Source organism: Aedes aegypti, chromosome 2 (genome assembly GCF_002204515.2).
Source record: "Aedes aegypti strain LVP_AGWG chromosome 2, AaegL5.0 Primary Assembly, whole genome shotgun sequence".
NCBI lineage: Eukaryota > Metazoa > Arthropoda > Insecta > Diptera > Culicidae > Aedes > Aedes aegypti.
Window position 1 is genome coordinate 429,678,031 of NC_035108.1, and position 27,257 is coordinate 429,705,287.

At 39.8% G+C, this 27,257-nt stretch overlaps 1 protein-coding gene across 3 annotated transcripts; it reads left to right on the forward strand.

Moving 5' to 3' along the window:
• The first annotated feature begins 3,771 nt into the window (after positions 1-3,771).
• On the forward strand, positions 3,772-27,257 carry LOC5573939 (casein kinase I). 3 transcript variants are annotated; one of them, XM_021847694.1, is made up of 4 exons: positions 3,772-3,965; positions 12,372-12,847; positions 12,915-13,132; positions 25,174-27,257. In XM_021847694.1, the coding sequence occupies exon 4, from the start codon at positions 25,267-25,269 to the stop codon at positions 26,551-26,553; it is 1,287 nt and encodes a 428-aa protein (XP_021703386.1). In that variant the 5' UTR covers positions 3,772-3,965; positions 12,372-12,847; positions 12,915-13,132; positions 25,174-25,266; the 3' UTR covers positions 26,554-27,257. The 3 variants fall into 3 exon arrangements, with proteins under 3 accessions (XP_021703386.1, XP_021703387.1, XP_021703388.1); XM_021847695.1 differs by having other exon boundaries at positions 12,372-12,595; XM_021847696.1 differs by lacking the exon at positions 12,915-13,132 and having other exon boundaries at positions 12,372-12,595.

The window sequence follows — 27,257 nt, forward strand, 5'->3', positions numbered from 1 at the left end:
TGCTTTTTTAGTTTTGACTTTTGCACCATTTTTACTTGGGCCTTAACGCTCCGTCATTGTAATCATCGTCATTATTGTAATCATTTCGAAAGTAGTTTTTCTGTTCAAAACTAAACATTATTCGATAAAAATGTGTTCACTGTGCTTCGGCTGGAGAATAGAATACTGTGAACACATTTTTCGGTAGATTTTCTTGATTTTGAACGAAAAAACTGCTTTTGAAAATTCCGAACTCAATGACGTATCCTACCCCCTTCATTTTTGACAGGCTTCTGGCACCAATATGGGAAAAAAGCGAGCCACCATCTCTGGTTCCCACGGTTCCCAAAGACAGTTCAATATTAGCAAACAAATAATCGTTTCGGGACAAACAATCTAGAATGGCGGAACAAATTTTATGGGGAAAATGTGTTTAATACTACTTTATGCGGTTTTAAATAGACACACAGTTGCAACCGCTTAATATTGCAGTGTGCGTTCTGTTGGAGAGCAGGAACCTCACACACCCTGTAGTGGAGATGTCTTGGGTAAGAATTGTAGAGGAAGTCGAAATAGATTGTAAATATGAATATGTTGATATCCAGACATGGAATAAAAGAGAGGTGCTGTATCAGTCAGTAGCCTGCGATGTGCAAGGAATAGCCTGGTTGCTTTGTAATTTTTATATCAACAAGTTTGAAATGGAAAAATCAAATGCGGGAATACCTAACGCGATAAGATTTTCCACAAGAAATGCGATGTCAAAGGTACATTTTTCTTGCTAGGTCGGCGGTGATTTATATTTATAATCGTTGCAAGGTGTCCTTTGATTGTTTTGTTTTACCGCTTTTGGAGGACGTTTAGTGGAAATTTGCACCTCAAAGGCAAACAGCAATATATATAGTTAGCTGATTTTTGAACGTTTCCCAGCGCACGCTACCTTATACTCAGAACCACGGATAGTCACAAAATTACTAAATTTTATTAATTATTAACTATTTTCTATCTGCCTCTCTTTAATTCTGCTGGGATATTTTATGCTATCCCGGTCAACCAGTCAGTGATTTCCGAAAGCGATCGATACCGATTGCTTTAATCACAGAGAACATACGTTTATCTTTTCTCGTCAGCGTGTGTAAACCATTGTACTGGTCTTTTCAAAGTGTGTCGTTATGTTCCTGTTACGTGGCGCTGTCGTCAGATTGAGAACGCTACAAATTTGCCGCTTTTTACACTTTGGCGCTAGTGTCGATATCAAAAATTGCCACTTGTCGCTAGCTTTGCTTTGTGTGCTAATCCATTTTGACGTTCACTAGTGACATCGTGTTGTCGAAACGAGTTTGTATGTCGGACTGTCTGCGTTGGCGGCGCTGATGGTTGATTCGAACCTTTACACGTGGTTCAGATGAAATTTTGTTCGAGCCTCCATGTCTGTTCTCTGTGCTTTAATGTTGAGCAATTTAAAAACTAAAACTTTGGAGAGTAAATAACGGTTTGAGTAATTCACACTGAAATGTAACATTGTCTCGTAGTACAGCGGGAATTCGCTGGTTGGAACACGACTGCCTTCCATCTAACGAATCCGACCCGTTAGTTGGAACGACTGACAGCTGGTGAAAATGTTCCAGACCAACGCAACTGGAGAGAAAATTGTCACCAAACGCACATATCCATGCACATTTGTTCTATATATGGATATCTTCTCTTGACATTCGAGTGCTTTTTAGTTGGATTTTTTTTTCCAACCAGCGAACATCCAACCACCGAGTCATTCCATGTAGCGAACCCCCAACGAGCGAATCCCCACTGTATTCACATATTGTTGAACAATATGAAGGTGCTATTTGGTGAGAAATGGTCATAACGTAACATCACCTTCTTGCAAATAGTTTTGTTTCATATTTGCACAACATACTTACACATACTACCGGGTACCCCCATTGGTTTGACCACATTTAATCTGAACACTTTTTAATTTGTACCCCGCTAATTTGCACATCGTTCAGATTAAAAATGGTTCAAACGTCATTCAGCTCATGGAACGGAGTAAAGTGAAATGGAACGCTGTGAAACGGAACGCAGAATCAAAACAAAACAGCCAAAAGGGTAACCAAAAGTACGATTTTCTGTTGATCGTAGGGTGACTAGAAGTTCAAATTAAAAATGAACCCCGATGGTTTGCATGAGGTACCGTTCAAATTAGCGAGGGTGTACGGTACACTGAACTTTACATTACAATTTAGCCACGCGTAATTGAAAAGCAAATTTCCCTCTCTGCAAAATTTCAGTAAAAAATTTCTGTTTTTCGATTTCTGACATTTTGTTCCAAAACCCAGTTTTTTTACCGAACAGATTGAGTGTGTAGAGTTATGAAATTAGTGAATGAACCCCTTTGGCCAATTACATTTTGTCAGATTGTCAAAACCGTTTATGGAACGGTATACTTAGGGTTTATTCACAAATTTCATAACGCCAAAAATGGCCATTTTCGACACCCACCCTCCCCCTCGTAACGCTTTTTGTATGAACATTTTACAAATTTTGTATGAGCCGTAACAGCACGAGGACACCCACCCACCCCCTTCAGCGTTATGAAATTTGTCAATGAGCCCTTATTGTTATTTGGGGTGTTATACGAAGCTGTTCAGGTATTGTTGCAAATGGTCGAGGATAGTATCGGAAACAGTGAAGGAATGGTTTATGTTTATGCGGGTAACTTCGGAAGTGGTGCTTTCGATTCGCATCTGAATGCGCTCAAATGCGCCCTACTTCCGAAGTAGGGTATCTTGCATGGATTCCGAGAAAAATCCAACTTTGGCGAAATGCATTTTCTAACAAATTTCATAACGCCAAAAATTTGCTAATTTCGACACCCACCCATCCCCTCATAACGCTTTTTGTATGAATATGTTACACATTTTGTATGAGCCGTAACATCCCGAGGACACCCACCCACTTTAGCGTTATAAAAATTTGCGAATGGGCCCTTACAATAAAAATAGTCATCTATGCATACGTTTTAGTAATTCGGTAATTATTTTTATTTCTTAGTTTACACGGTAGTTTTCAAAAACCATAAATTCCATATTTTGCCGTTGTATCTGACGGCTGTATGGGACCTTCCTTAGCCGAGTGGTTAGGATTCCGCGGCTACAAAGCAAAGCCTGTCTGAGTTCGATTCCCGGTCGGTCCAGGATCTTTTCGTAATGGAAACTTCCTCGACTTCCCTGGGCATGAAGTATCATCGTACCTGCCACACGATATTTATGTGAGTGTGAAAATGGCAACTTTGGCAAAGAAAGCTCTCAGTCAATAACTGTGGAAGTGCTAATTGAACACCAAGGTGAGAAGTCGGCTTTGTCCTTTCGAGGACGTAAAGCCAAGGGGGTCATGCACAAATTACGTCACGCTCCGAGGGGGGGAGGAGGTCAAGCCAAGCGTGACAAGTCTTACAAAAATTTCGGAGGACTCATACAAAAAACGTGACAAAAAAGTTGAAATTTAGCGTGACATAATTTGTGTACCATCCCAAGAAGAAGAAGATGGTGATCTCGATTTTGTACGGTTCCTCTCGTTCCTCTTCTTCGCCTTTTAGAAATAATGTTGCTGAGTTGATTTTATCAAACATTTGTTTTCCGTGCATGCTGTCGGTTTGCCTTTAGTTCGCATACATCGACAATCAGACGGAAGTGTGCGTTACATCACAATCATTTTCAGTCACCACCTTCGTGTACAAAGAGAAGAATATTACGTCCGTGCGACAGTAGTGTGCGTGAGTGGGAAAAGCAGCGAAGAAAATATTTTCTGCCACTCAGCCTAGTGAAGCACACAGCTCGTGTTTTTCGTAAGTTTTTTTTCGCTCGTGGTCATTGTGCGTTGCGTTTCCACCTGAAAAATAGTCGGAAAATCGCTCGAAATGGTTGAAATTGGTTGCGCGAGTGCGTGCAGTGTGTGATTTCAGTGAAATTCCTTGCAGTGGTATCGAGGTGAGCAAATAAATTGGATTTTAAAATCGACCCTCTTGGTTGGCCCAAGGGGTGCTCGTGGTGCTCCTTTTCTTCGCCATCATCGTCGTCTCGTACCAGAGCAGAAGCAGACAGCAAAAGTCAGATCCAAGGCAGCCATCATAGAGCGCTGCATATGACGAGCCTAACCTCACTTATTTGACAGCTGCTAGTTCCGTTGTTTACGTTTCGGACAGTCGTTTTTTCCATCATATTTTCATCTTCGCATTTCTATCACCAGCATGCTGATGGTGACGATTTTTCACGGTAGGAAGATAGAATAATACGACCCGTGGGTATCTGCAGTGGATTTGACCTCTCCTCGCAGCAAACTTTTACGTAATTAAGAATGATTAGAAAAAAGTACTAAGTCCAAACTGTAAACAACAGGACCAGTACCTGTCAAAATTGATGCGTGGCGTCACAGTGCAGTGGAGTATAGCGAGCAGAGCAGGGCTACGAATCAAGGCACGCACACATTTGCCCCGGTTGGCTGCTTCCCGCACCACTACGAACGTAACTGCGCTTGCTTGATGACTAGCATTGTGTGCTATTCTCACTAACACTACAGTGGGTTATGTTCTTTGTGTTGTCAATGCACGGTGGGCTTTTATCCATAGATCCTTAAAAAAAAAGGTTTTAGAGCAAAGGTTCAATAAACATCGTTCGAAAGTGAAACACATTAATACGTCATTGATCCATCTATTTATGATCAAGTGTGAGGTTAGGTCCGACAGGACAATATTGCAAATATGAATTGATATTTACGGTTCCTGATGCTTTAAATTACATAGAAATATTAGTAAAATGATTGTAATGATTCTGTATAGTTATCGGCAATTACTTTGTTTGGGATGTGTTGAATCAATTTTAGAATAAACAGTGTTTGCCATAGTGGCTGTTCATGTCGAGATGGCTGAATATTTCAACTAGGAATAATGTTTTATCGTTATGTCGCCTCTACAAAGTAAGTAAAGTTACTCTAATTTCGCTCCATTAAAAAAAATCATCAATAAACATCGTTAGTTTTAAATCAGGATGAATAAACTTGATGATTTACCAAACTAAATAATAATATCTATGCTATCCATGTTTTTTTATGATTAGAGATGGTATACAAATTATGTCACGCTATTCGACACCCCCCCTTCTCACGCTTTTTGTATGAGTCCTCCAAAGAGTGTTTGTTAATAATCATGCTTCCTCGCATAGTTTTTCGTTTTAGCGTTGTCGGATTGCTTTATTTTTCGATCAGCGCGTAATTTGGACGATGAGCTTTAAAAAACTACCCAGCAATGAACAAAAACCGGTGAGATCTTTTCATGATCTGATTTTATATACAGTGATACCTCCATGAGTCGATGTTCCATGACTCGATATCGACTCATGGAATCATACTAAGAACCAAATTTCATGGTTACTATGATGGTCCCTAGATGTAGCTTTCTAAAGAATTTCTGTTCCATGACTCGATATTTCCATGAGTCGATGGTCCCTTCAATATCGACTCATGGAGGTTTCACTGTATCTATTATTGTTCGTATTTTGGGTTGGTTCCACCAGAGCACCCGAATGAAGCGATTTGGGCAGGGAGCTTGGGACTGCCTCCTCCCTGTTGTTAACATTTTTGGATTGAGGGCGGCCTCTCAATACTCTGACCCTGCAAAACGTTAATTTTCAAGCTATCGTAATGCCACTGATTTCGGTATTGACGATATGGATTATTTAAGAATTTACGATACTGGTGTCGAAGGGTCTTGATAATTTGTTCTTCTTAGAGATATGCACCCAGTTTGACCATGCAAGCATTGAATGATTGTTATTTTCCTAGAAATTGTTCAGTCAGAGTGAACCAACTCACTGAACGGTGGTCTTTAGTTCAGTCAGAGTGGACCAAGTACACATAGCCCATCAGAAAATCGTTCTATGAGAGGTTTGGATTGTGATTTTTCATGATTATCGCTTCACATTATATTGTTGGAAAGTAACACGAAGATGTGTAGAAATATTGAACCAAATTTTAAACGAGTGCAAAAATTACAGAGCGTTAGACTTTAAACCCATTTTTCTCAAAATGTGAAAAATATCACTTGGTCCACTCTGACTTAACGCCGACCACTTTATAGTTTGGTCTTAATAGGCAATCTTTTGCGTTTGTTGATTGAAATGTCAAAAATTTTCATTCCAATGTTGTGATGTGTTTTTCGTAATTTGATGTTTATATACTTATTAAATATATTCGTTTAAAATGGTTCTCACCTCATTTTAGGTGCCTAGTTCAGAGAATCTTCTTCCTTATGAGCGCTGGGCATAACAATATGGCAAACGTTTGACGCAGCAATGGAATTTTTAATATGTATCTGAAAATATTGGACAATTCCAGCAGATTAATTATTTAATATTTTGTCAATGGAGAGCTTCGTCAAAAAATGAGTTCACATAATAGCTTTTTAAATAAGCTTTTGAAAAAAATGTGAAAAGGTCATATTGACTAGACACATTCTTACTAAAACTAACGAGAGGGAGGATAGAATTCATAAAATCCTGAGCATGACCCTACCTCAATACTGAGAGGAATCCTTGAAGAAGTCTTGCAAAGTCTTGGGATGGATTTTTACGCAAAAATAGGCAGGATTCTATGACAATATAGGACAGGAGTCTTTGTAGCACCAACATTCGACACAAAAATCAAGATCTTACAAAATTTTGCGCTGAACTTTAAAAAAAACTCTAGATTTATGTAGTTCTACGAAAATGTTGAAAAAGCCGAATTGCTCTTACACTCAATTTGTTTACCCATCCGACAACATTCTTCTGAAGTTTTTACTGCGATTCAAAAACGTTTGGCAGGCTTGTCCTGGCTACTTACTGAATCGGCTTTTGCGAAGTTCAAGGCTAATCATGCCATTTGAAGGACATTGTAACATTGAAGGACATTGATTTGTAGCATGGAATATTAATTTAAAACATTTCATCCATTAGTAATGGCTAAGTGATGTGGCTAGCTATGCATTGAGTTGCTGAGGGGCTACTGCCGAGTGAAATCTTAAACTGAAATCAATTACTTAATTTGTCTTCGTCTAATTTCAGTTTAGATCGGCATTCCAGTTAGTTAGACACCTATTCCCGCTTCATTTTACCCTAAAACAGATAGAAAAAGTATTAAAAAATTGGTAGTAATTTTGGTTTTCAGACAACAAAGAGTGGAAAAACTCTGACATCACATCGTCAACATTAGAAATTTTCATTTTCCCGTAGCTTTCTAAGATTGAGCTATAAAAATTGTTTCTTAAAACGGCTTTAGCATTGTACAATAAGTTTTTGATAAATCTTGATCTCTTTTTGGAAATAATGCAAAGAAAATGCATCTTGCCGTATTCTCAATTGGTTCCTAAAATTTTTGATAAAATCTTGTTTTTATTTAACAACACGAAAGAGCATGTTATTTCAACTACTTTAGCAATTTTTCCCGCTCAAATAACGGCTATATCATGTTTAAAATTTAATTTAAAAATTGGGTCCATAAATGAACCATGACACTTGTGATCATGTTTGACGTTCGCTTAGTCGACAAAAACACCACTGGGGTTTTAGTTTTAACACTGGGGTTGTTCCTATCTGACATTTCGAAAGGGACACGGAAAACAAAATACATTCAAAATTTGAGTTTAAGCCAAGGAGTGTGACAAAATCTATGAAAACACAAAAAAATGTTTTTTAGACTTAAGCCAACGGAAAACATAAGAAAATTAGGTAAACATGTGTTTTTGGCCTAAACTTAAGCGTTTGTCACTAAAATCGGGACAGGGCTTTAGGACCCTATCCGTCGTATCGTTTTCATTTCCGTCGCAATCAGTTTCCAGATTCGTCTCACAACTTACCGCTCACTGTGATATAGTGAGTGGTCAAAACACAACATATCAAAGCTATAATAAAATGTTTTACTAGAATATATAGAACTACGGGCTTCTCCCTCCATTCCTTCAGCATGATGGAATATACTAATTCCCTTTAAAATTAATTGTTCGTCATCAAAATTCAGCCCAAACATATGAACACAATTCTTTTTGACCGTACAATTATGGCATTTGCTCCCAGTGCAGCGGAAACAACACAACCAAACAAACCGTATTTTTACGTCGAGCATCGCGCACACATTGATGCGCACAAGCTTTTTATTCTCAGTAGGACGGATTGAAATTTCTTTACATTCTCAATTTTACGTCGGAAATTTCATAAAATTTCGTGAAATCTAGAACTTTTACGGCGTGTGATTAGAATGTGATGGAATTTGAGGCGGACAGGGCTGGGAGAAATGACCAGGACACGGGTTCTAACAATAACGAACAAGGTTTATTCACAGGAAACAGTCTGTACACTTCGGTGTCTTGATGTGGAATAGGGTTGAACAAAAATTGCGCGGGTGCTCACGTCAGTAAACCAACGGCTACTACGTTACAGAATGAAATCCTGAAAGTGAAGAAGTGCAAAGGTTTTCCATAGTGAAAATAAGTGCCTGGCGACGTAAGTCACACAGGGTGGCGGGAAGAACTTTGTATCATGGTGTGAGCGGTGTCGATCGATTAGCATTTCTCTCAAATCGTGTTCGTCCATGCGATTTCGGTGAAAAAGTGCAAAGTAAATAATTGAACTGAAGTTATTTAATGAAATACAGTAGTTTTCTTGCATTTTTGGTGTACAAGTGTACAAATCACGACAGCATTCACAAAAAATACTTGGAAAATTAATTTATGTTGCAGGTAAGTTGATATTCCGCGGTAGTGGAACATTTTAAATTTGATACGACGAATAATAGCGTTTACGACGAAGTAGAACGAAACCATACTTTATTTTGGGTCACTTTAACTTCAAATCTCAAGATACAACTAATGATTTTATTATCAGAACCAGAGTCTATGAATGAAGAGTTGCGCGAAGACTGAAAACAAGTCTACCTATTGAACCGTCAAATCGTCAACCTATCGAGCAAAATAAACAAACACGATTCGGGGCGAGAGAAGTATTGTTATCGTGACGAAATGAAAAAAAAATATTGCTACGGTTTAAGTTGCGGTGTGATACGATGATGTCACAAAATAAATGCTCTTTAGGGCCTATAATTTGTGAATGAACCCCCTTCTTGTTGCATGTAATGTAACGGTAGTGTAAGTAATCGCCCTCCATCAGTGGAAATATAGAACTCCGTTTCATAGTTGAAATGCAACTGAAATTTAACAAACCATACAAAATTGAATGGTTTGAAAACTATATAATAGTTGTACAATCCAGATTTACGCTACAGATGCGACTGCTTTCGGTCAATTCCCAGAGGGGCAGCAAACGGCTAAGAGAAATTCACTGTTTTTTTTTTTCAGTTGCTCGTCGCGCGGAAACCGAAAAAGATCAAGTTTTTGAGTTCATGCTGCTTGTCGTATGTGTTGTTGCAATTCTCTTCTAAATACTTCATTATTATTACTTTATAATTACAAAAACCAGAGATCAATCTTAATTTTGTTCTTTGCGACTTTGTATAAATAAACATTCGAATTGAGAGTGCATTTGAGTGAAGTCACTGGAAAGCGCACACAGTAAAATAGGTAGCCAGAATAATTAAATGATTTGTGATTGGGGAACGTGTTGCCAGTTCTCTTTGCGCAACTCTCCATTCATAGACTCTGATCAGAACTAGCGATAATCTTGGTAGCCCTTCAGATGAGTTGGTATAAAACTATTTGAAATTATTATATGAAACACTGACTGGCCATTTGGCATTATGACCATTCGACATCCGACCATAATAATACTCCTTTTCAAATAGGAAGTCGTTCCTGTTATGCCAAATGGCCCTTGATCATTTAGTTAATTATTGCAAATGACTTCTTACCATATGGTCTCCCTACTGAACAATTTGTCTATATCGTCAATAGGATAAGACTGAAAGAAGGATGCATCACTATAATGTGCAACATATTGTCAAGTTCAATTTCAGTCCTTGGTTGGTTTGTCTCGTATTGTACAAAATTAAACAAGTCATTTGTCGTTTTTTAGATTTAACGTAAAGAAGGGTGTATCATGTCATGTCAATGTGCAGAATAGTGATGAATACCTATTTATTCTGACGAATGTACACTCAGGCAAATGGACTATCGATAAACATAGGAACCCCTTATGAAAATTCGCCACAAGGAATCGGGTTGAAATTCATAAATTTGCCTTAGAAACCGAAATTTAAAAACAAAAATAGTTTTCGCGGCAACCTGGAATCGAACCAAGGACCTTGCGATCGATAGGCTCGTGCGTACACCCCGCGCCTATCGATGCCTTGGTATGGAGTGGTGCTAAAACGATACATAAAGCGTTCGTATTGCAATAATCGTTACATCGTGTACATTATATAGCTAATCAGTTCGGAGATGTAAAACATGTTGATTAAGGCTAAGTAACCCGTCATTCGTTTTGGCATCAATGATGACTTTTCAGCTTGCATTTCAAAGTGATAAAACTCAGTCTTGATAGTTTATATTGACTTGAAAAAGTATCACTGTACGCGCTGACATGCATAAAGTATGGTGATACTTTTTCAGCTGTGTCAGTGAAAAACCAACTGATTTTCTTTGATTCGAAATCGTGAGATGAATTAGCAACAATCATTAATGACGCGTACAAATTACAATGACGGCCTACTTCGCCTTCGCCTACGAACGGCTTTTTTGTACTTGAAATTCGTATGGAGTTTCAAATAAATATTTTTAATTAAATTTTTATTAAATCTGTGGAGTAGGTATATAGTTTTCAGGGGAATGAGTTTCTAGGGAATTGAATTTTGGGGACTGGTTTTTGGGGGATTGTTATAGAATCGTTTGAAAGCGATGCTTTTGCAAGCATTTCCAGAACCACCAGCTGCCATGACCACTTCATGTTTAACGATCCGTCATCGTAATCATCGTCATCATCGAAACTTCAAAAGCAGTTTTCCTGTTCAAAACTGAAAATTATTCGATGAAATTGTGTTCACTGTGTTCCGTTTGGAGAATAGAATGAGCCATTTTACGAAGCAGGTCAAATGACAGGAGACCTGGGATTTTTCAATCATCGTCGTCAGTTTTCGTGATGACGATGGTTGATGACTGTGCGCATTTCTAGCGTAGTTTTTCATACAGGCGAAAACTTGAATTAAGAAAAATTATTAAAATATTTCTGAACACAAAAGTGCCTTTTTATGTGCAATATGGGCAACAAAGAGGTAGCTGATCAGGGATTGAATCCTGAGAAAATTGAGAGAATCTCTCACGTATCGCTCTCTGTAACTATCATAACATGCTGCACATTATGAGAGACTGTTTATCGTATACTGCTACAAGTTTGATCAGATTGGGGGGATAGTAGTGCATGATAAAACCCCTCTAAACATGCTCCAAGCCTGGGGGACACTGTTGTTATTGGAAGTTCGTGGATTGTTTATCGTGCCAGTAAAGAAAAACACCTATCCCCAACGGTAAACAAGCGAGAAAAATGGATTTTATCATCGCTCTCTCGTTGGGGCTCTCGCTCACTGCTTCCATTTATCAGACTTGTTACACCTTGCGATACAATGACGATCGTGGACCGCAACAGATGGGATGTTTTTCTTTGCTTGCTTTGATCGTGCTTCATTCTCAAATGAGAGCGAATTCTGCAACGCCTGTAGCTGATACAATGACTAGGTGTAATGTTGCAGTAACGAACATTTTTGGATCTCTTTTTTGTCATTTTCTCCATGTCACCGTTTGGTAAGATGAGGCGTTGTTGAAAATCACGCTGGATTTAATCCCAGGTCTCCTGTCAGTTGACGCCGTTGCAGCGATCAGCTGTTCCGAAACGTCTCGTAAAATGGCTCATACAGTGAACACAATTTCCTGTAAATTTTCTTGAAGTTGAACGAAAAAACTCCGAAATCAATGACGGATCCTGCCCCCTTCAATGTAGCTTACAGGCGTCCTGAGGGAAGTGAACAATTCGAAACTTGAGGTAACAACCAGTCGTCAAGCAGATTTAAGGGAATCCTTTACTGGAACGTTGGAAAATGAGTCGCTACGTCGAAAGACACATCATCTCGTCATCCTCGATGTTTCCTGGTTCCAAAAGTTTGTGGAACCACCTAGTGGAGAAGGACTTCGGTATACACTCAAAAACACGGATAGTCAATTTTAGTAATTTATGACTGTTTTTTATCTTTCTCTCTTATTATATAAACTTTGGTGTAATTCGATGACTATTTTTATTTCTGAGTGTATTCTTATTTTTTAATATTTTTAATGAGAACGGCTATTGTTTTTGCTTACAAAGCTCCCTATTACCTACCGAAATATTTATTTTTTCCTTTGTTATTTTTTCTTGTAATCTCAACAGGAAGGCCCCCCTTCTCATCAGTGTGGTCGTGGTGATGGTGTACCGTCTCGTCACGTCGTTGTGTTGGTAAAGTGCGTTTGTGAATAGGTGCGAATTGGTGTGTGCGCCCAATCATCACCATCATCTTTGATAGCAGCCAGTCATCAGCAGGAGCAATCATCGATATACGCGTAAACTCACTGACGGACGACGGACTCTACGTACAATACATATTACACACAGTGGTAAGAAAGAAAACGTCCGAGAAATAGATCCGAGAGCGAGACGATTTTCAGAGCCAATCGAATCCAATCCAAGTTTGAAATTGAAATTGCCTTCGCGCATCGACCGACGACGAAATTATTGCCATTGGAGAGCAGTGCTGTTGTTGTTGGTTCGGTAGGCAAGCGAAAATTTATGCTGAAAATCGACAGACGACTATCGGAGGCTTGAAAAGCCAATAGTCAAGAAGTGAAGAAGAGCTGCGGAGGCCATCGGTAGCGAAAGAAAGAAAGAAGGAAAAAAAAAAAACTGGGGCTAACATTTTGACTTTTCCAACCACAGAAAAGTCACACAGGGGAGAAGCGCAAGGCACAGGCAGCAAAAAGTCGGAAGAAGCAGCTGGTGGAAGAAGTGAAATTTCTCCGCAGCCAAGGGAACGGACAAGCAAGCAACAAGGAAGGCATTTCCTGTGTTCAAAGTGCAAGAAGCTCCAGCTCTCTTGGAACAGAACGAGGATCCCAAAAGGGAGAGAACAAACAGGAGCCCAAAAGCGAACTGAGGTAGGTGTTGGTGTGATCGTTTCAGAACGAGAAATTTTATGGGGAAAATGAAATTTGGTTTTATGTTCTATAATTTCCATCGACAGAACCAAAGAAATAGCATCAATAACAAGAAATACACAGATTTCAGCATTTTTTTAAAATTGATTAAGGTGCCGTGAGGCAAGTGGCTAGGGCCCAGATAGCCATAGCGGTAAACGCGCAGCTATTCAGCATGACCATGCTGAGGGTTGTGGGTTCGAATCCCGCTGGTCGAGGATCTTTTCGTAAAGGAAATTTTCACGATTCCCAGGGCATAGAGTATCGTCGTACCTGCCACACGATATACATCGTGTATGCAAAAATGGTCAATCGGCAAAGAAAGCTCTCAGTTAATAACTGTGGAAGTGCTCATAAGAACACTAATCTGAGAAGCAGGCTTTGTCCCAGTTGGGACGTAACGCCAGAAAGAAGAAGAAGAGGCAAGTGGGTAATGGATTTCGCATAGTTAGATTTCTTCAAAGCCTAGAGACTTTAAATTAAAACAAATGAGGTCGTGTATATATTTTAGCTTGACTCTCATCAAATATAAGCAGTATGCTGAAATTTATTTTTATGTAAAATTGAAAAAAGAACAGAAAAGGTTTTTGAAAAACATCTTACTTTTCACTTGCCCCACAAGTGGGGTAAGTGAAAAGTTGATCGTTTCGAACAGTAAATTCAAAAACTAACAGTTATATTCACGTTTCTATTATCTTTAACATTTGCTAAGACGTCCCAATGAACAATAACAAGTAACATGTAAACAAAGAAAATTGTATTCTTGTTACTTGAATTTTCTTCTGTTCAGTTATGTTTGTTGAAATGATTCGACAACATCATAACTGCAACATTTCCAATGATAATAAATCTTCGAGCTGTTGAGTAGAATACCTATAAGTAGATGAAAAAACCGAATTTAGTACTATACCATTTAATTCCACTAGAGTTTGTATCCTTTGACAGATACGCGTATTTCGACTTCAACTGTAAGGCCGTCTTCAGTGTCGTGTACTAGACTCGACTTGTTAGTTGTTAGTTGTTACATTATGGAACAGCAATTGCATTTCTGCTCTGTAGCATTTACACTAGACTGGCCCAGCTCAGTATGGGAGAAAAATAAAGTTGTATGATTCCACGGGGCACCCCCCAGGATTATTTCTTGGGGTTACAGGAAGCGTTTCTGAAAAATTCAGCTCATTTGGTCGTTCTATGAGCTGGCGCATTTGAATTGAAGTTAATATGGTTTTTCAGCTCAAACATATGAAGCACATCATCTACTGTTTGGTTCAAAAAATTGACGATCGAGTTCAATTGGACCCAGAATGTCAAAAATACTACTTGATGTAATAGCGAAGAATATTGTAGAAGATTGTACCATGATCAAAATTAATAGAGTTGGTGTTTTAACCATCTAAAGTATATCATGCAATACTGTTTGCATTTCTTCAACATAGTTTGGAGGTAGCACCTAAGCGCATCATAGCCACCTATGACGCTGGGCGAGCTGAGGCACATGTCGCATGCATATAAGTGACTGTACGGGAGTGCTGATCTAAGCCTAGCTTTCAACAACTGAAAAAGTAATGAAAATGAGATTGAATCTATGTACAACCTTCTGCAATTATGTTCTTTAGGGTATCAATTAGTGTATTTGTCATTCTGGGCTTATTTGAACGCGAGTAATTAGTATACGGAACGAAACAGTGACATAGGATCAGTTTTCAATATATTTGAGACGAATATCCCATACAAACTTCAAATTGAATGCGCCAGCTGGTGGAGCAACCAATTGAGATGAAATTTTGAGAGAGCGTTTTTCTTACCCTAAGGCTCATATCTAGGGGGTGCCCCGTTGAGTTTTACAACTTTTTTGTTTAAGGGCCAGTCTAATTTACGCCGCTCGTTATTTGTTAAGAAAATCGGGTAATAACTCTTCGGGAGAAATCAAACGGAATCCTTCAACAAAGTATTTAGAAACTTTTTTATGTTGATACACCTACCTCATTTTTTATGTTTCGAACTAGCTTTACATAGACATTCCACGAGATTTCCATGCGTTCTCCTATATTGGAACTTTTCAATCAACGTCCTCCTTCTAATCGGCTGTCCGAAGTAAACATTCATTCATTTATTTAGTTAACATCTACACAGATAACACTGAATCAACAATTTCACGCCACAATACTCGGTTCGTGGCCGCATCTCTCCATCCTCGGTTCTGCCCCACGCTCGCCAAATCGATACGCACATGATCCGCTCACCTAGCTCGCTGCGCTCCACGCCTTCTTGTACCAACCGGATCCGAAGCGAATACCATCTTTGCAGGGTTGCTGTCCGGCATTCCAGCTTTGGCCACCTTCTGGATACTGGGTTCGCCGTAGAGTTGGGCGAGCTCGTGGTTCATCCTTCGCCGCCACACACCGTTCTCCTGCACACCGCCGAAGATCGTCCTAAGCACCCGACGTTCGAAGATTCCAAGTGCTTGCAGGTCCTCCTCGAGCATCGTCCACGCTTCGTGCCCGTAGAGGATTACCGGCCTTATGAGCGTTTTGTACATGGTACATTTGGTGCGGGCGTGAATCTTTTTTGACTGCAGCTTCTTCTGGAGGCCATAGTAGGCCCGACTTCCACTGATGATGCGCCTCCGTATTTCACGGCTAACGTTATTGTCAGCCGTCAGCAAGGATCCAAGGTAGACGAACTCGTCGACCACCTCGAACGTATCCCCGTCTATCGTAACACTGCTACCTAGGCGAGCCCTGTCGCGCTCGGCCCCACCAGCTAGCACAGTGGTGCTCAAGCTGGAGCACGTTGCGAGCCAAATCGTGATTTTTCATCAGCGCAGCGGGCCGCATTGGGATATTTGAATCTGAGAGGTGCGAAATTAGATAGTTTCTGACCGTATGTTAGTTAAAAATATATTTCACAAAAGTTCTGAAAAACTTACGCATCAATAATACCAAGTAAACGTTTTTCCAACAGTTTATAGTTTTTGTGTCACATAAAATGTAGCACGATAGATTTCTTTCTATAGATTTTCTCTTCTGTAAATAAAGGAGAGAAGTTTCAAATTTTTCGGCATGTTTCCATCTTAGGACGTAAGATTACTTCGCTGACTAGCGTGAAAAAGGGCAAAGAAACTTGTCACTTTTATTCGCAGAAGAGAAGATCGATGCAAAGAAATCGATTATGTTACATTTGGCCTCATTCATGCACACACTTGATTTAATGATTCAAAATTCCCAAAACTCAGAACATGCAAATGAGATTTATATAATGAAAAAAGAGTATTTTTCATATAAAAAAATAAATAAAAGGACTGATTGACTTTCCCAGCTATTTTTAAATGTATTAACAAAACTCTCCTTATCACTGTTAATTTCTCCTGCTCATTAACTTTTTTTTCTCATGGTAGCATTCATCGACAAATAATAAACAAACAATTGATTTCGATTAAAAATATATATATTTTGAACAGTTTAGCTTCTTTGCAACAACTTTTGCTCAAGAACTTATTTTAAAAACGCCATATTGACAGATAAAATGTCGACCGAAACTGTGAGAAAGGGTTGAAAAATTTTATTGGTTTTGTTTCTAAGAAAACAATCAGAATGATTTGCAGATTAATTGTTTTGATTTTTATGACAGATTCTGCCTGTGAATACAAACATTGAAAATAATTAATTGTGAACGAAACAGATTCAGAATCAAGATCAAATCCAGATTTTTTTAAAAATAATTATGAAAATACAGTTAACTCTCCCTTACTCGATATTGGAGGGACCATCGAGTTAGGGAGGTATCGAGATACAGAACACATATTTTTCAAATTTTAAACATTTAATTATTTTGACAAAACACGTTCAAAATAGTAATATAAATGTGAAATATAATAGAATTTTACCACATTAACCTATGTGAAACTTTTTTAACGGTCGGCAAAAATTGAAAATTTTATCACCCAGGAATAGGCAGTAAACCTCAATTTTACTATCAATTCATTCATAATATTCAAATTCTTGAATTTATTCAACATTTGGAAGACATTTGGAACTTTTCATGAAAATATCGAGTTAGGGAGGTAATTTCACTTGGGAAACTGGAACAGATAGCATCGAGTTAGGGAACATCGAGTTAGAGAGGTATCGACATACAGAGGTATCAAAGCATGCTAAATTGAAGGGACCGCGCATTCCATCGAGTTAGGGGAAATATCGAGATACAGAATATCGAGTAAGAGAGAGATGACTGTATTCATATTTTTCAGCATTAAATCAGTTATTTGTCTGTTACATATGATAATACCATTTTTCCCAACGACGTATTTAACAAGAGATTCCAAAACATTTAAACAAGAACCACAAAAGTAATAATGAACAGTACGAGTTTTTCCCCATTTCTTTGGAAGTATTGAAAGTCCTTACTAAATGTTATGCACTTTTGTAATTGTAGAATAAGAATTTTCTTCTTTTCTCCAAAAGTGTTCCGCGGGCCGCATTCTTGGGCTCAGAGGGCCACATGCGGCCCGCGGGCCGCAGGATGAGCACCACTGAGCTAGCATGTACTTTGTCTTGGCCGCATTCACCACCAGTCCAACTTTTGCTGCCTCGCGTTTCAGGCGGGTGTACAGGTCTGCCACCTTTTCAAATGTTCGGCCGACGATGTCCATATCATCCACGAAGCAAACAAATTGACTGGATCTCGTAAAAATCGTACCCCGGCTGTTAAGCCCGGCTCTCCGCATAACACCTTCTAGCGCAATATTGAACAACAGGCACGAAAGTCCATCACCTTGTCGTAGTCCCCGGTGGGATCCAAACGGACTGGAGTGTTCGCCTGAAACCTTCACACAATTTTGCACACCTTCCATCGTCGCTCTTATCAGTCTCGTGAGCTTCCCGGGAAAGCTGTTCTCGTCCATGATTTTCCATAGCTCTACGCGGTCGATACTGTCGTATGCCGCCTTGAAATCGATGAAAAGGTGATGCGTTGGGACCTGGTATTCACGACATTTTTGGAGGATTTGCCGTACAGTAAAGATCTGGTCCGTTGTCGATCGGCCGTCAACAAAGCCGTCTTGATAACTTCCCACGAACTGGTTTACTACAGGTGACAGACGACGGAAGATGATCTGGGATAATACTTTGTAGGCCGCATTTAGAATAGTGATCGCTCGAAAGTTCTCACAATCTAACGTGTCGCCTTTCTTGTAGATGGGGCATATTACCCCTTCCTTTCACTCCTCCGGTAGCTGTTCTGTTTCCCAGATTGTGCCTATCAGCCGATGCAGACAAAAGGCCAGCCTTTCCGGACCCATCTTTATGAGTTCAGCTCCGATACCATCCTTACCAGCGGCTTTATTGTTCTTGAGCTGGTAAATGGCATCCTTAACCTCCCTCAAAGTAGGGGCTGGTTGGTTTCCATCTTCCGCAGTACTGACGAAGGCATTTCCTCCATTGTCCCGTCCTTCATTGCCTGTGCTCTCAGCACCATTGAGGTGCTCGTCGAAGTGCTGCTTCCACCTTTCGATCACCTCACGCTCGTCCGTCAGAATGCTCCCATCCTTATCCCTGCACATCTCGGCTCGCAGCACGAAGCCGTTGCGGGATGCGTTGAGCTTCTGATAGAACCTACGAGTTTCCTGAGACCGGCACAGCTGTTCCATCTCCTCGCACTCCGTCTCCTCCAGGCGGCGTTTTTTCTCCCGAAAGAGGCGGGTCTGCTGTTGCCGTTTCCGTTTATAGCGTTCCACGTTCTGCCGGGTCCCTTGCTGCAGCATGACCGCCCGCGCTGCATTCTTTCCTTAAAAACCTCCTGGCACTCCTCGTCGAACCAATCGTTCCGTCGACTCCGTCTCACGTACCCGATGTTGCTCTCAGCTGCATCGTTGATGGCTGCTTTTACTGTTCTCCAGCAGTCCTCAAGAGGGGCTTCGTCCAGTTCACCCTCTTCCGGTAATGCAGCCTCGAGTTGCTGCGCGTATGCCGCTGCGACATCCGGTTGCTTGAGCCGCTCTAGGTCATACCGGGGCGGTCGTCGGTACCGTACGTTGTTAACGACGGAGAGTTTTGGGCGCAGTTTGACCATCACCAGATAGTGGACAGAGTCGATGTTAGCGCCACGATAGGTCCTGACGTTGATAATGTCGGAGAACTGCCGACCATCAATCAGAACGTGGTCGATTTGCGATTCTTTCTGCCGAGGTGTATACCGAAACGGTAGGCTGTGCTGATAATATGTGCTACGAATGGCCATATTCTTGGAGGCGGCGAAATCTATTAGTCGTAGGTTGTTCTCGTTCGTCAGTCGGTGGGCGCTGGGCTTTCCAATCGTCGGTCTGAATTCCTCCTCCTGGCCAACCTGAGCGTTCAAATCTCCTTCGATTATTTTGACGTCGTTGCTTGTGCAGCGGTCGTACTCGTGTTCGATCTGCGCGGAAAAGCGTCTTTATCATCATCAGTGCTTCCGGAGTGAGGGCTATGCACGTTGATTATACTAATGTTAAAGAATCGGCCTTAAATTCTCAATTTACACATTCTTTCATTGATCGGCCACCATCCGATCACGCTATAAAAACTGTTCCCAGCTCGCTATAAAAGCTGTTGCAACTCTGGTAGATGGTATGGTTGTATGGTTTAATGGTGTAAACGTACGCACCATTGCTCCTATCCAGTACACCTCCTGTAGTTCCACGTACAGAGTTTCCAATCGGTAGTCCATTTCCGTAGCTGTGGTCTTTGCCGATTGTTCTAGTCCATTCTCTTGTTGACGCTCCTGTGCTGTATGTTTACGGCTGGCTTGCAGGGCCTGACACCAACCCCCTTGAATTCCGGAAGACCTTTCCCCCTAAATGTTTGGAGGGTCATAGTGCACAGTTTAGCTTAGAGTCTCGGACGATGATCATCCGCCCCTGACAAGGGGACAAACGCTGTTAGGAGCCGCTCCAGGTTTGCAGAAATAACAGAAGGAACGTTCGTCGGACCCAACGGATCAACGAGGGACCGCAACTAAGTGACAATACTATCCAGCAAAATAGCCCAATTTTGTTAAGACTCAACGTCGTTAAGTTAACGACAATTGATATTTAAGACTCTAATCTTACGTAAAAGACAGGGGTAATCATTACTAAAAAGTATACTTAAATGACAGATTAATCAAAATCATTTCGACTTGACAGTATTGTAATGACACTACTATTTCAAATAAATTCTGATGAAGTTGTTGATTTGCACAATGCTTCCTTTTCTCAGAAGCAAGGGAATATGCACTACCCTTTTTTGTATTAAATTTAGGGGAGGGATTATTAGAGAAAATTGCAACCAAGCCAAGGGAGTGCAACAAGTTCATCGAGTTGAAGAAACGCATCGCTGGATTATACAAGGACATTGCTTTTCTAAAGCAATGTAAAAAACACAGGCTTACACCCGTAAGTCATAAGGTAATTGTCAAAACAGTTAATATGAACCCAGACATAATTAAAGACATAGAGATGCAATTATTGAGACGATCAATAAAGGCACTCTACGGTAGAATTAACGTGAAAACTTTGGAATGCTATTCTCTACATCTAAAATTACCAAAAGAGTTCCAAGATAATTTTCAAATTTTCCTAACAATAGTAAAAATAGCAGAATACTATGAATCAGAGAGAAAACGTAAATCTTTAACAGAAAAATTTAATAAATTAAAGTATCAAAATCCAAAGTTTTAACGTCTTTCTCAAAAACCTAACATACATAACATACTCTTTAATGAATGTTCGAATCCTCTGAGCAGAATCTCAAATAGAGAAACTTAAAAGTAGATGGATTACCGTGTACCTTTTAATTCCGCTCCTAAATGGTTATCATTGACAGATACGCGTATTTCGACTACCACTTGCAGTCTTCTTCAGTGTCAGTTACTCGATGGAATAGTGGTTAATCGATCATCTGAACAATTCACAGATGGACAATTGACCCTACTCAACAAATGACCTATTCATAGGCCTATTCACATGACGTTCCAAAACAGCTGATCGGGAAGCTCTTTGACAGTTCTTCTATGAAAATGACAGCCTAGTGTATGCACCGGTCCTCCACCGTTGTAAACAAATGCATAGACGGATCTGTCACATGAAACAGCCTATACCAGCAAAACCTGACACGACACAAACAGTCACAAGCCAAGCGTGACAAGTCTTACAACATTTTTGGAGGACTCATACAAAAAACGTGACAAAGTGGGGGGGGGGGGCGTAGGTGGTCAAAAAAGTTGAAATTTAGCGTGACATAATTTGTGTACCATCCCTTAGGGGCGATCCATTAATTACGTAAGACAATTTTCGGGGTTTTTCAACCCCCCCTCCCCCCATGGTAAGATTTTTTGTATGAAAATTTAAAATAAATTGTATGACGCGTAAGAAATCTCAAAATCTCTGTTCCATTGCCAATTATTGATTGGACATACTTCTAATCTTCATTTTTCAAGGAAACCAATATCCAATGAAGCTCTTTTGAAATTGCATCATACATGACCTCCGGCGTCATTATGTTCGGGATATTATAGCGAATTTTTAACAAAAATGTATCCAACGCCTAAGTTATTCCATGCAATTTGAAAAAAAGGAACATAGTATTTTATGACGCATCTTATGGCCCCGCATATTACTGTACCATTACAGCACATAACATATGTGGAACTTAGAAGCCACAGCAAGTTGAAAAGTTGTATCCACTTTCAGCTGCTGGCAAGTGGTATATCTAGTATAGAAGACATCGAACTGTCATAGCCAACTGCAAACAAAAACCATATGATTCGAGCAATAGACCAGTTGCTGCAAAGATTGCAGACATTATGATTGGGGTACGCTGAAAAGCAATGTCTAACGATAAAACACTTTTTTTTCATTATATGTAAATGTTTTCTTTCATAATTTCCAATATTCATGTTTCATAACCACAGAATGTGATCTCATTGAAAATATTATTTCTTGTCAAAATAATTTCTTTTTACTAACGTGAAATAGCTTTTGTTTTTCAAAATCCTTCCGTTCATTCTAAAATGCTTTATGTTAGAAACAACATAAATAGCTTATACATTGACTCAATTATCTTGGATATGAGAGGCCGAAATCTAATTCTAAAGCTGTACCAAAAATAATTATTTCCATTCCGTTCGTAGCCACTCTGAATATATGTTATCTTTGATTCTTTTCAATACAACACGCTTAACTTGTATCCACTAACCTTAAAACTTCCGCAAACTAACATAGTTTTTAAAATAAGTTCAAATTTCAAAATGTAAATAATGTAAAAAAAAGAAAAGATTTCGGCTCTGTTATGCCCTACGGCGCCTGAGCCTGCCAAATAAACGAGATATGTAAAAAAAAACACGCTTAACTTGTTCCGCTCAAAAATGAGTGCCGACCGCACAAAATCGGCCTCTTTTCGTGCAGCACATATTCTGTGCAAAGGGGGCTGACACAGTTTTGTGCAAACGGTGATAAACAAAACTGAATTAGTTAATTGCGCACAAAAGAGGAACGCTTGCGGAATTCGCTTCCATTTTTGTTTTACTTCTAAAACATAAAAAAAACATTCAAATTTTATAAATTTTAAGGGATTTTTTTCATTTGAATAGCCGAAGCGGAAGTAAATGGGGAAAAACTTTTGCATTTGCGATCATCTTCCGGCTTTTCGCTAGAAAAAATCCCAGAAAACTCCCCATCTTATCAACGGCTAATGGATTACCTGTTTTGCTAATGTCCACAGTTGATCAGCAGATGTTTACTCATTTCATTTTGTATGAATGAGAATGAGTGCGACCTACACTGAATTTTCACTCAGTCAGCCAGTTCTGCATTGATTGCCTCATTCTGTGTAGTTTGAACAAATGCGCTGCGTAGAGCTGGCTTAGCGTGAATGTCGATTGATGTATTGGTGGTATAACTCTTTTGACATTTCGATGTCCCTATACCAGCATGCAAATATCAAAGTGGGTATCACTTCTAAAGCTCGAGTTCCACTTATGTTATGTGATTACAGTATCTTCCTTTTTCAAATTATGCCAAATGACCATTATGCCAAATGACTATTATGCCAAACAACTGTTATGCCAAACGACTGTATGCCAAACGGCATTATGCCAAATGACATTATGCCAAACGGGGTAGACCCCTTTGCATGGAAGAAAACTATTTTTCCTTTAGAGATGAAACTTATAAACAATTAAATGAAGCCCCAATGGGAAACCCTCTTTCTCCATTTTCAAGTGAGATTTTTATGACAAATTTAGAGAAACGATTAGAAGATAAAAACCACCTCCCTGAAATCTGGTGGAGATACGTTGATGATGTTTTCAGCATAGTTAAAAAACACATCTTACCCCAAACTTTAGAAACAATTGATAAGGCTCACAAAAACATTGAATTCACTTACGAAGTGGAACAGGATAACAAATTGCCTTTCTTGGACTTACTTATTGTAAAGGAACACTCATCACTTACATTTGAAATCTATAGAAAACCAACTAACATTCAACGTATTATTCCAAACACATCAAATCACTCACAACAACACAAAATGTCTACCTTCAATCACATGATACATCGAATGCCAACAATCCCCCTCAGTGAAACTGGTAGAAGAAAGGAACTTAACTACATTTTTGAAACAGGACAATTAAACGGTTACACAAGACAAATACATAATACAACAACTCATTGACAAAAGAACACGAGAACAATACAGACCAACAATACCTACACTCAAACTATACAAGGCAATCCATGAGATAGCTGCGATCAGCTGGTTTTTTTGTTTACCATGTGCTTTTGACGTTTCGTGACTTTCGATTACAATAAGGAAAATGTAAAGCCCCGATAACACTCGCATGATTTGTTTACTCTTTCATTTCGGTTGCATTCACACTTTTAGTTGTCAGTCCTATCACGAAAAGTCCTCATGGATAGCCTTATAGCCGTCAAGTACAACGATGAAACGATGCAACACATATTAGAGTTTAAAGGTATTTGCTCGCCTTACTAGTGATTTTAGTATTTCAATACAGTACCAGAATAACGGCCTAACTGACAAATGTAAACAAACTGAGTTGTATGCACCTAACAGTATATTTGATAAATTAGAATCATAAAATGCGCATCTGATCCTCAAAAATAACGTTTTTCACGAAATAAGTAAGAAAAACATAAAGGCGTATTTGATATTGTCTTTCGATTCGAACTCTGATGTCAATTTCGCCCATCTTCCCCCACTGCGGTAACCGGGCGCATTTGAGATTGAGTGTGGCAGCAGGGCGCGTTTCAAACTGAGTGTGCAGAAGGGCGATAGTGATAAAGGTTCGTGTGAGAAAGCGTAGCAGAACGACGAAGTTGATGATAGTCAAAACAGAAGGACGAGGTCAAAAGGCGCAATCGCTTTTGTCAAACTGAAGAAGACGAAAAACCGAGGGGCGCGCAACAGCTCTTAATTTTGATGAATGGCGCATGATGGATTTTTATTTATTTTAACATGTTATTCATAATATATAAATTAATAAATGTTTTGCTGCAAAAGTAATATTGTAATAGATCCTACAAAAATACATCATGCGATTAAATCGATCAGAAACATCATATAGAATTAAAACTACATCCGCTAAACTTCAAACCGATTTTTCTGAGAATGTATTAGTCTTTACATTCGCCCTAATTCTGACTCTGTATTGATTTTATTTATTGCAAAAAGTGGAGTGTTAAAGTTCAATATAGTTTAAAGTAGTTTAAAGGGAATATGGGCTATCACGTCACAATAATGAATACATATAAATAAAACAGTGTTCAAATGGGCACCATCCGTATGAGTATTGGTCCTAGTAGAAGGGAAAATTGGCAAAAGCCAGACCAAGGGATCAACCTTCACAAGTAAAGCTGTCAGGCAGCTCCAACTGAATGCCATACATCAAAAATATTACTCTAATGATTGAGTTACTCCAATTACCCCAACCCAAATACTAATTCAGTATTTTTCTGATTTTTTCAGATCGTGTAATATCGGAAGTAAACTTGCTGCAGTGAGGCAGTGGCAACAGCGGTGTACATAACGAACTAAACATACAACAAATTGAACCCAGCCATGGAGCTACGCGTAGGCAACAAGTACCGGCTCGGACGCAAAATCGGCTCCGGTTCGTTCGGTGACATCTATCTGGGCACGAACATTTCCACCGGCGAAGAGGTAGCAATCAAACTGGAATGCATCAAAACCAAACACCCACAGTTACACATCGAGAGCAAGTTCTACCGGATGCTGCAGGGAGCCGTTGGTATACCGACTATCAAATGGTGCGGCTCCGAGGGCGATTACAACGTGATGGTAATGGAACTGTTGGGACCCTCGCTGGAAGATTTGTTCAATTTTTGCTCAAGACGATTCACACTGAAGACTGTGATGCTGTTAGCAGATCAGATGATTTCCCGTATCGATTTCATACACTCGAGAAACTTCATTCACCGAGACATCAAACCAGACAACTTTCTCATGGGACTGGGGAGGAAAGGGAACCTAGTGTACATAATTGATTTCGGACTGGCGAAGAAGTATAAGGAATCCAAAACGTTGGCACACATTCCCTACCGGGAAAACAAGAATCTAACCGGAACGGCACGTTATGCCTCCATCAATACACATCTGGGCATTGAACAGAGCCGTCGAGATGATATGGAATCGCTGGGCTATGTACTGATGTATTTCAACTTGGGAACGTTACCGTGGCAAGGATTGAAAGCCGCGAACAAACGGCAAAAGTACGAACGGATCTCGGAAAAGAAGCTATCGACCCCGATCGAAGATCTTTGCAAGGGTTTCCCAGTGGAATTTACCTCATATTTGTGCTACTGCCGCCAGTTGGACTTCATACAGCGCCCAGATTACGGTTATCTGCGGAAATTGTTCCGAGTACTGTTCGCGCGACAAGGTTACGTATATGATTACGTGTTCGACTGGAACATGTTGAAGTTTGGAGGAACCACCCGTAACAACAATGCCAATGAGCGAAATAAAACCAATGCCGCTGTCCAGCAGAACGACCCAGCTGCCCTTGGTTCCAGTATGGTAGCCACTGCTGGTGGTGGCGTAGTAACAACCGTAACCGGAACGACTGCCTCCCTAGCGAAGAATAATGACTCTTGCAAGCAGCTCACCAACCGGATGGTCCAGATGATGGCCCAGCGGCCGCCCGGTGCCGATCAGCAACAGGCTCCAGTGCCCGGATCACAACAGCAGCAGCAACCATCCCACAACAACAACGCCGGAAGTACGAATCCGGAACCTATCGCTACTTTCTCCCGGCATGACACACCCGAACGTCGCTCGTCTATTCGTTTGCGTGGCCAAAATCTAGACTCACGAAATATTGAATAATATTAAATTCATTATTTAAGTTTTTATTTACATATATAATTTTAATTATATATCTATAATTCTGTCATATGAGTCATGCAAAACCAGTAACGGCTTCAGGCCCGACTGGCAAATGGCTGATAGGGCGAATCTAGAGAAACCGTCTAGGTGTTGCCGCAGTAATGGATAAAATGCGAACGGGTCACATTGCTTTACCTTATTTTTTATTCTCAGTGCAAATAAGGCCCTTTTCGCAAACAGATTTACACAAAAATAGACTAGCTAGTGCAAAGATTAACATACAACCCACGTAGGGATACGAGATATGGAGGCGATACAAACACACTCAAAACATTTAGAGCATTCAAGAAACTGGCCATTTTCGGGAGACAGGCGGCAACGCGTGCAAGAAAGGAAAGCTAGAGCGAAGATAGAGAGAGAAACAAATGATGTAGTAGAGATCAAGTTAGGTATAATGCAATTATTAATTAAAATCATTAATTAATATCGTAAATGTAGTGATGTTTGAGCTGGAAGAGTTGAAAATACACAAGGAAAGTGAAATTGAAATTGACAGATATAAGCACCACTCACTTATATGAACACACGAAGATCACACAGAGCGTGATCACATACATACATACACACAAACACACTCACAGAAAGAGACTAAAACGAATGAGTGATAATAAAACTCGTACGTCTTATACATGAAACAAACAAAA

What these genes read in the sequence shown, in the direction of transcription:
- LOC5573939 (XM_021847694.1), top strand. Translation starts at nt 25,267, where the DNA reads ATGGAGCTACGCGTAGGCAACAAGTACCGGCTCGGACGCAAAATCGGC.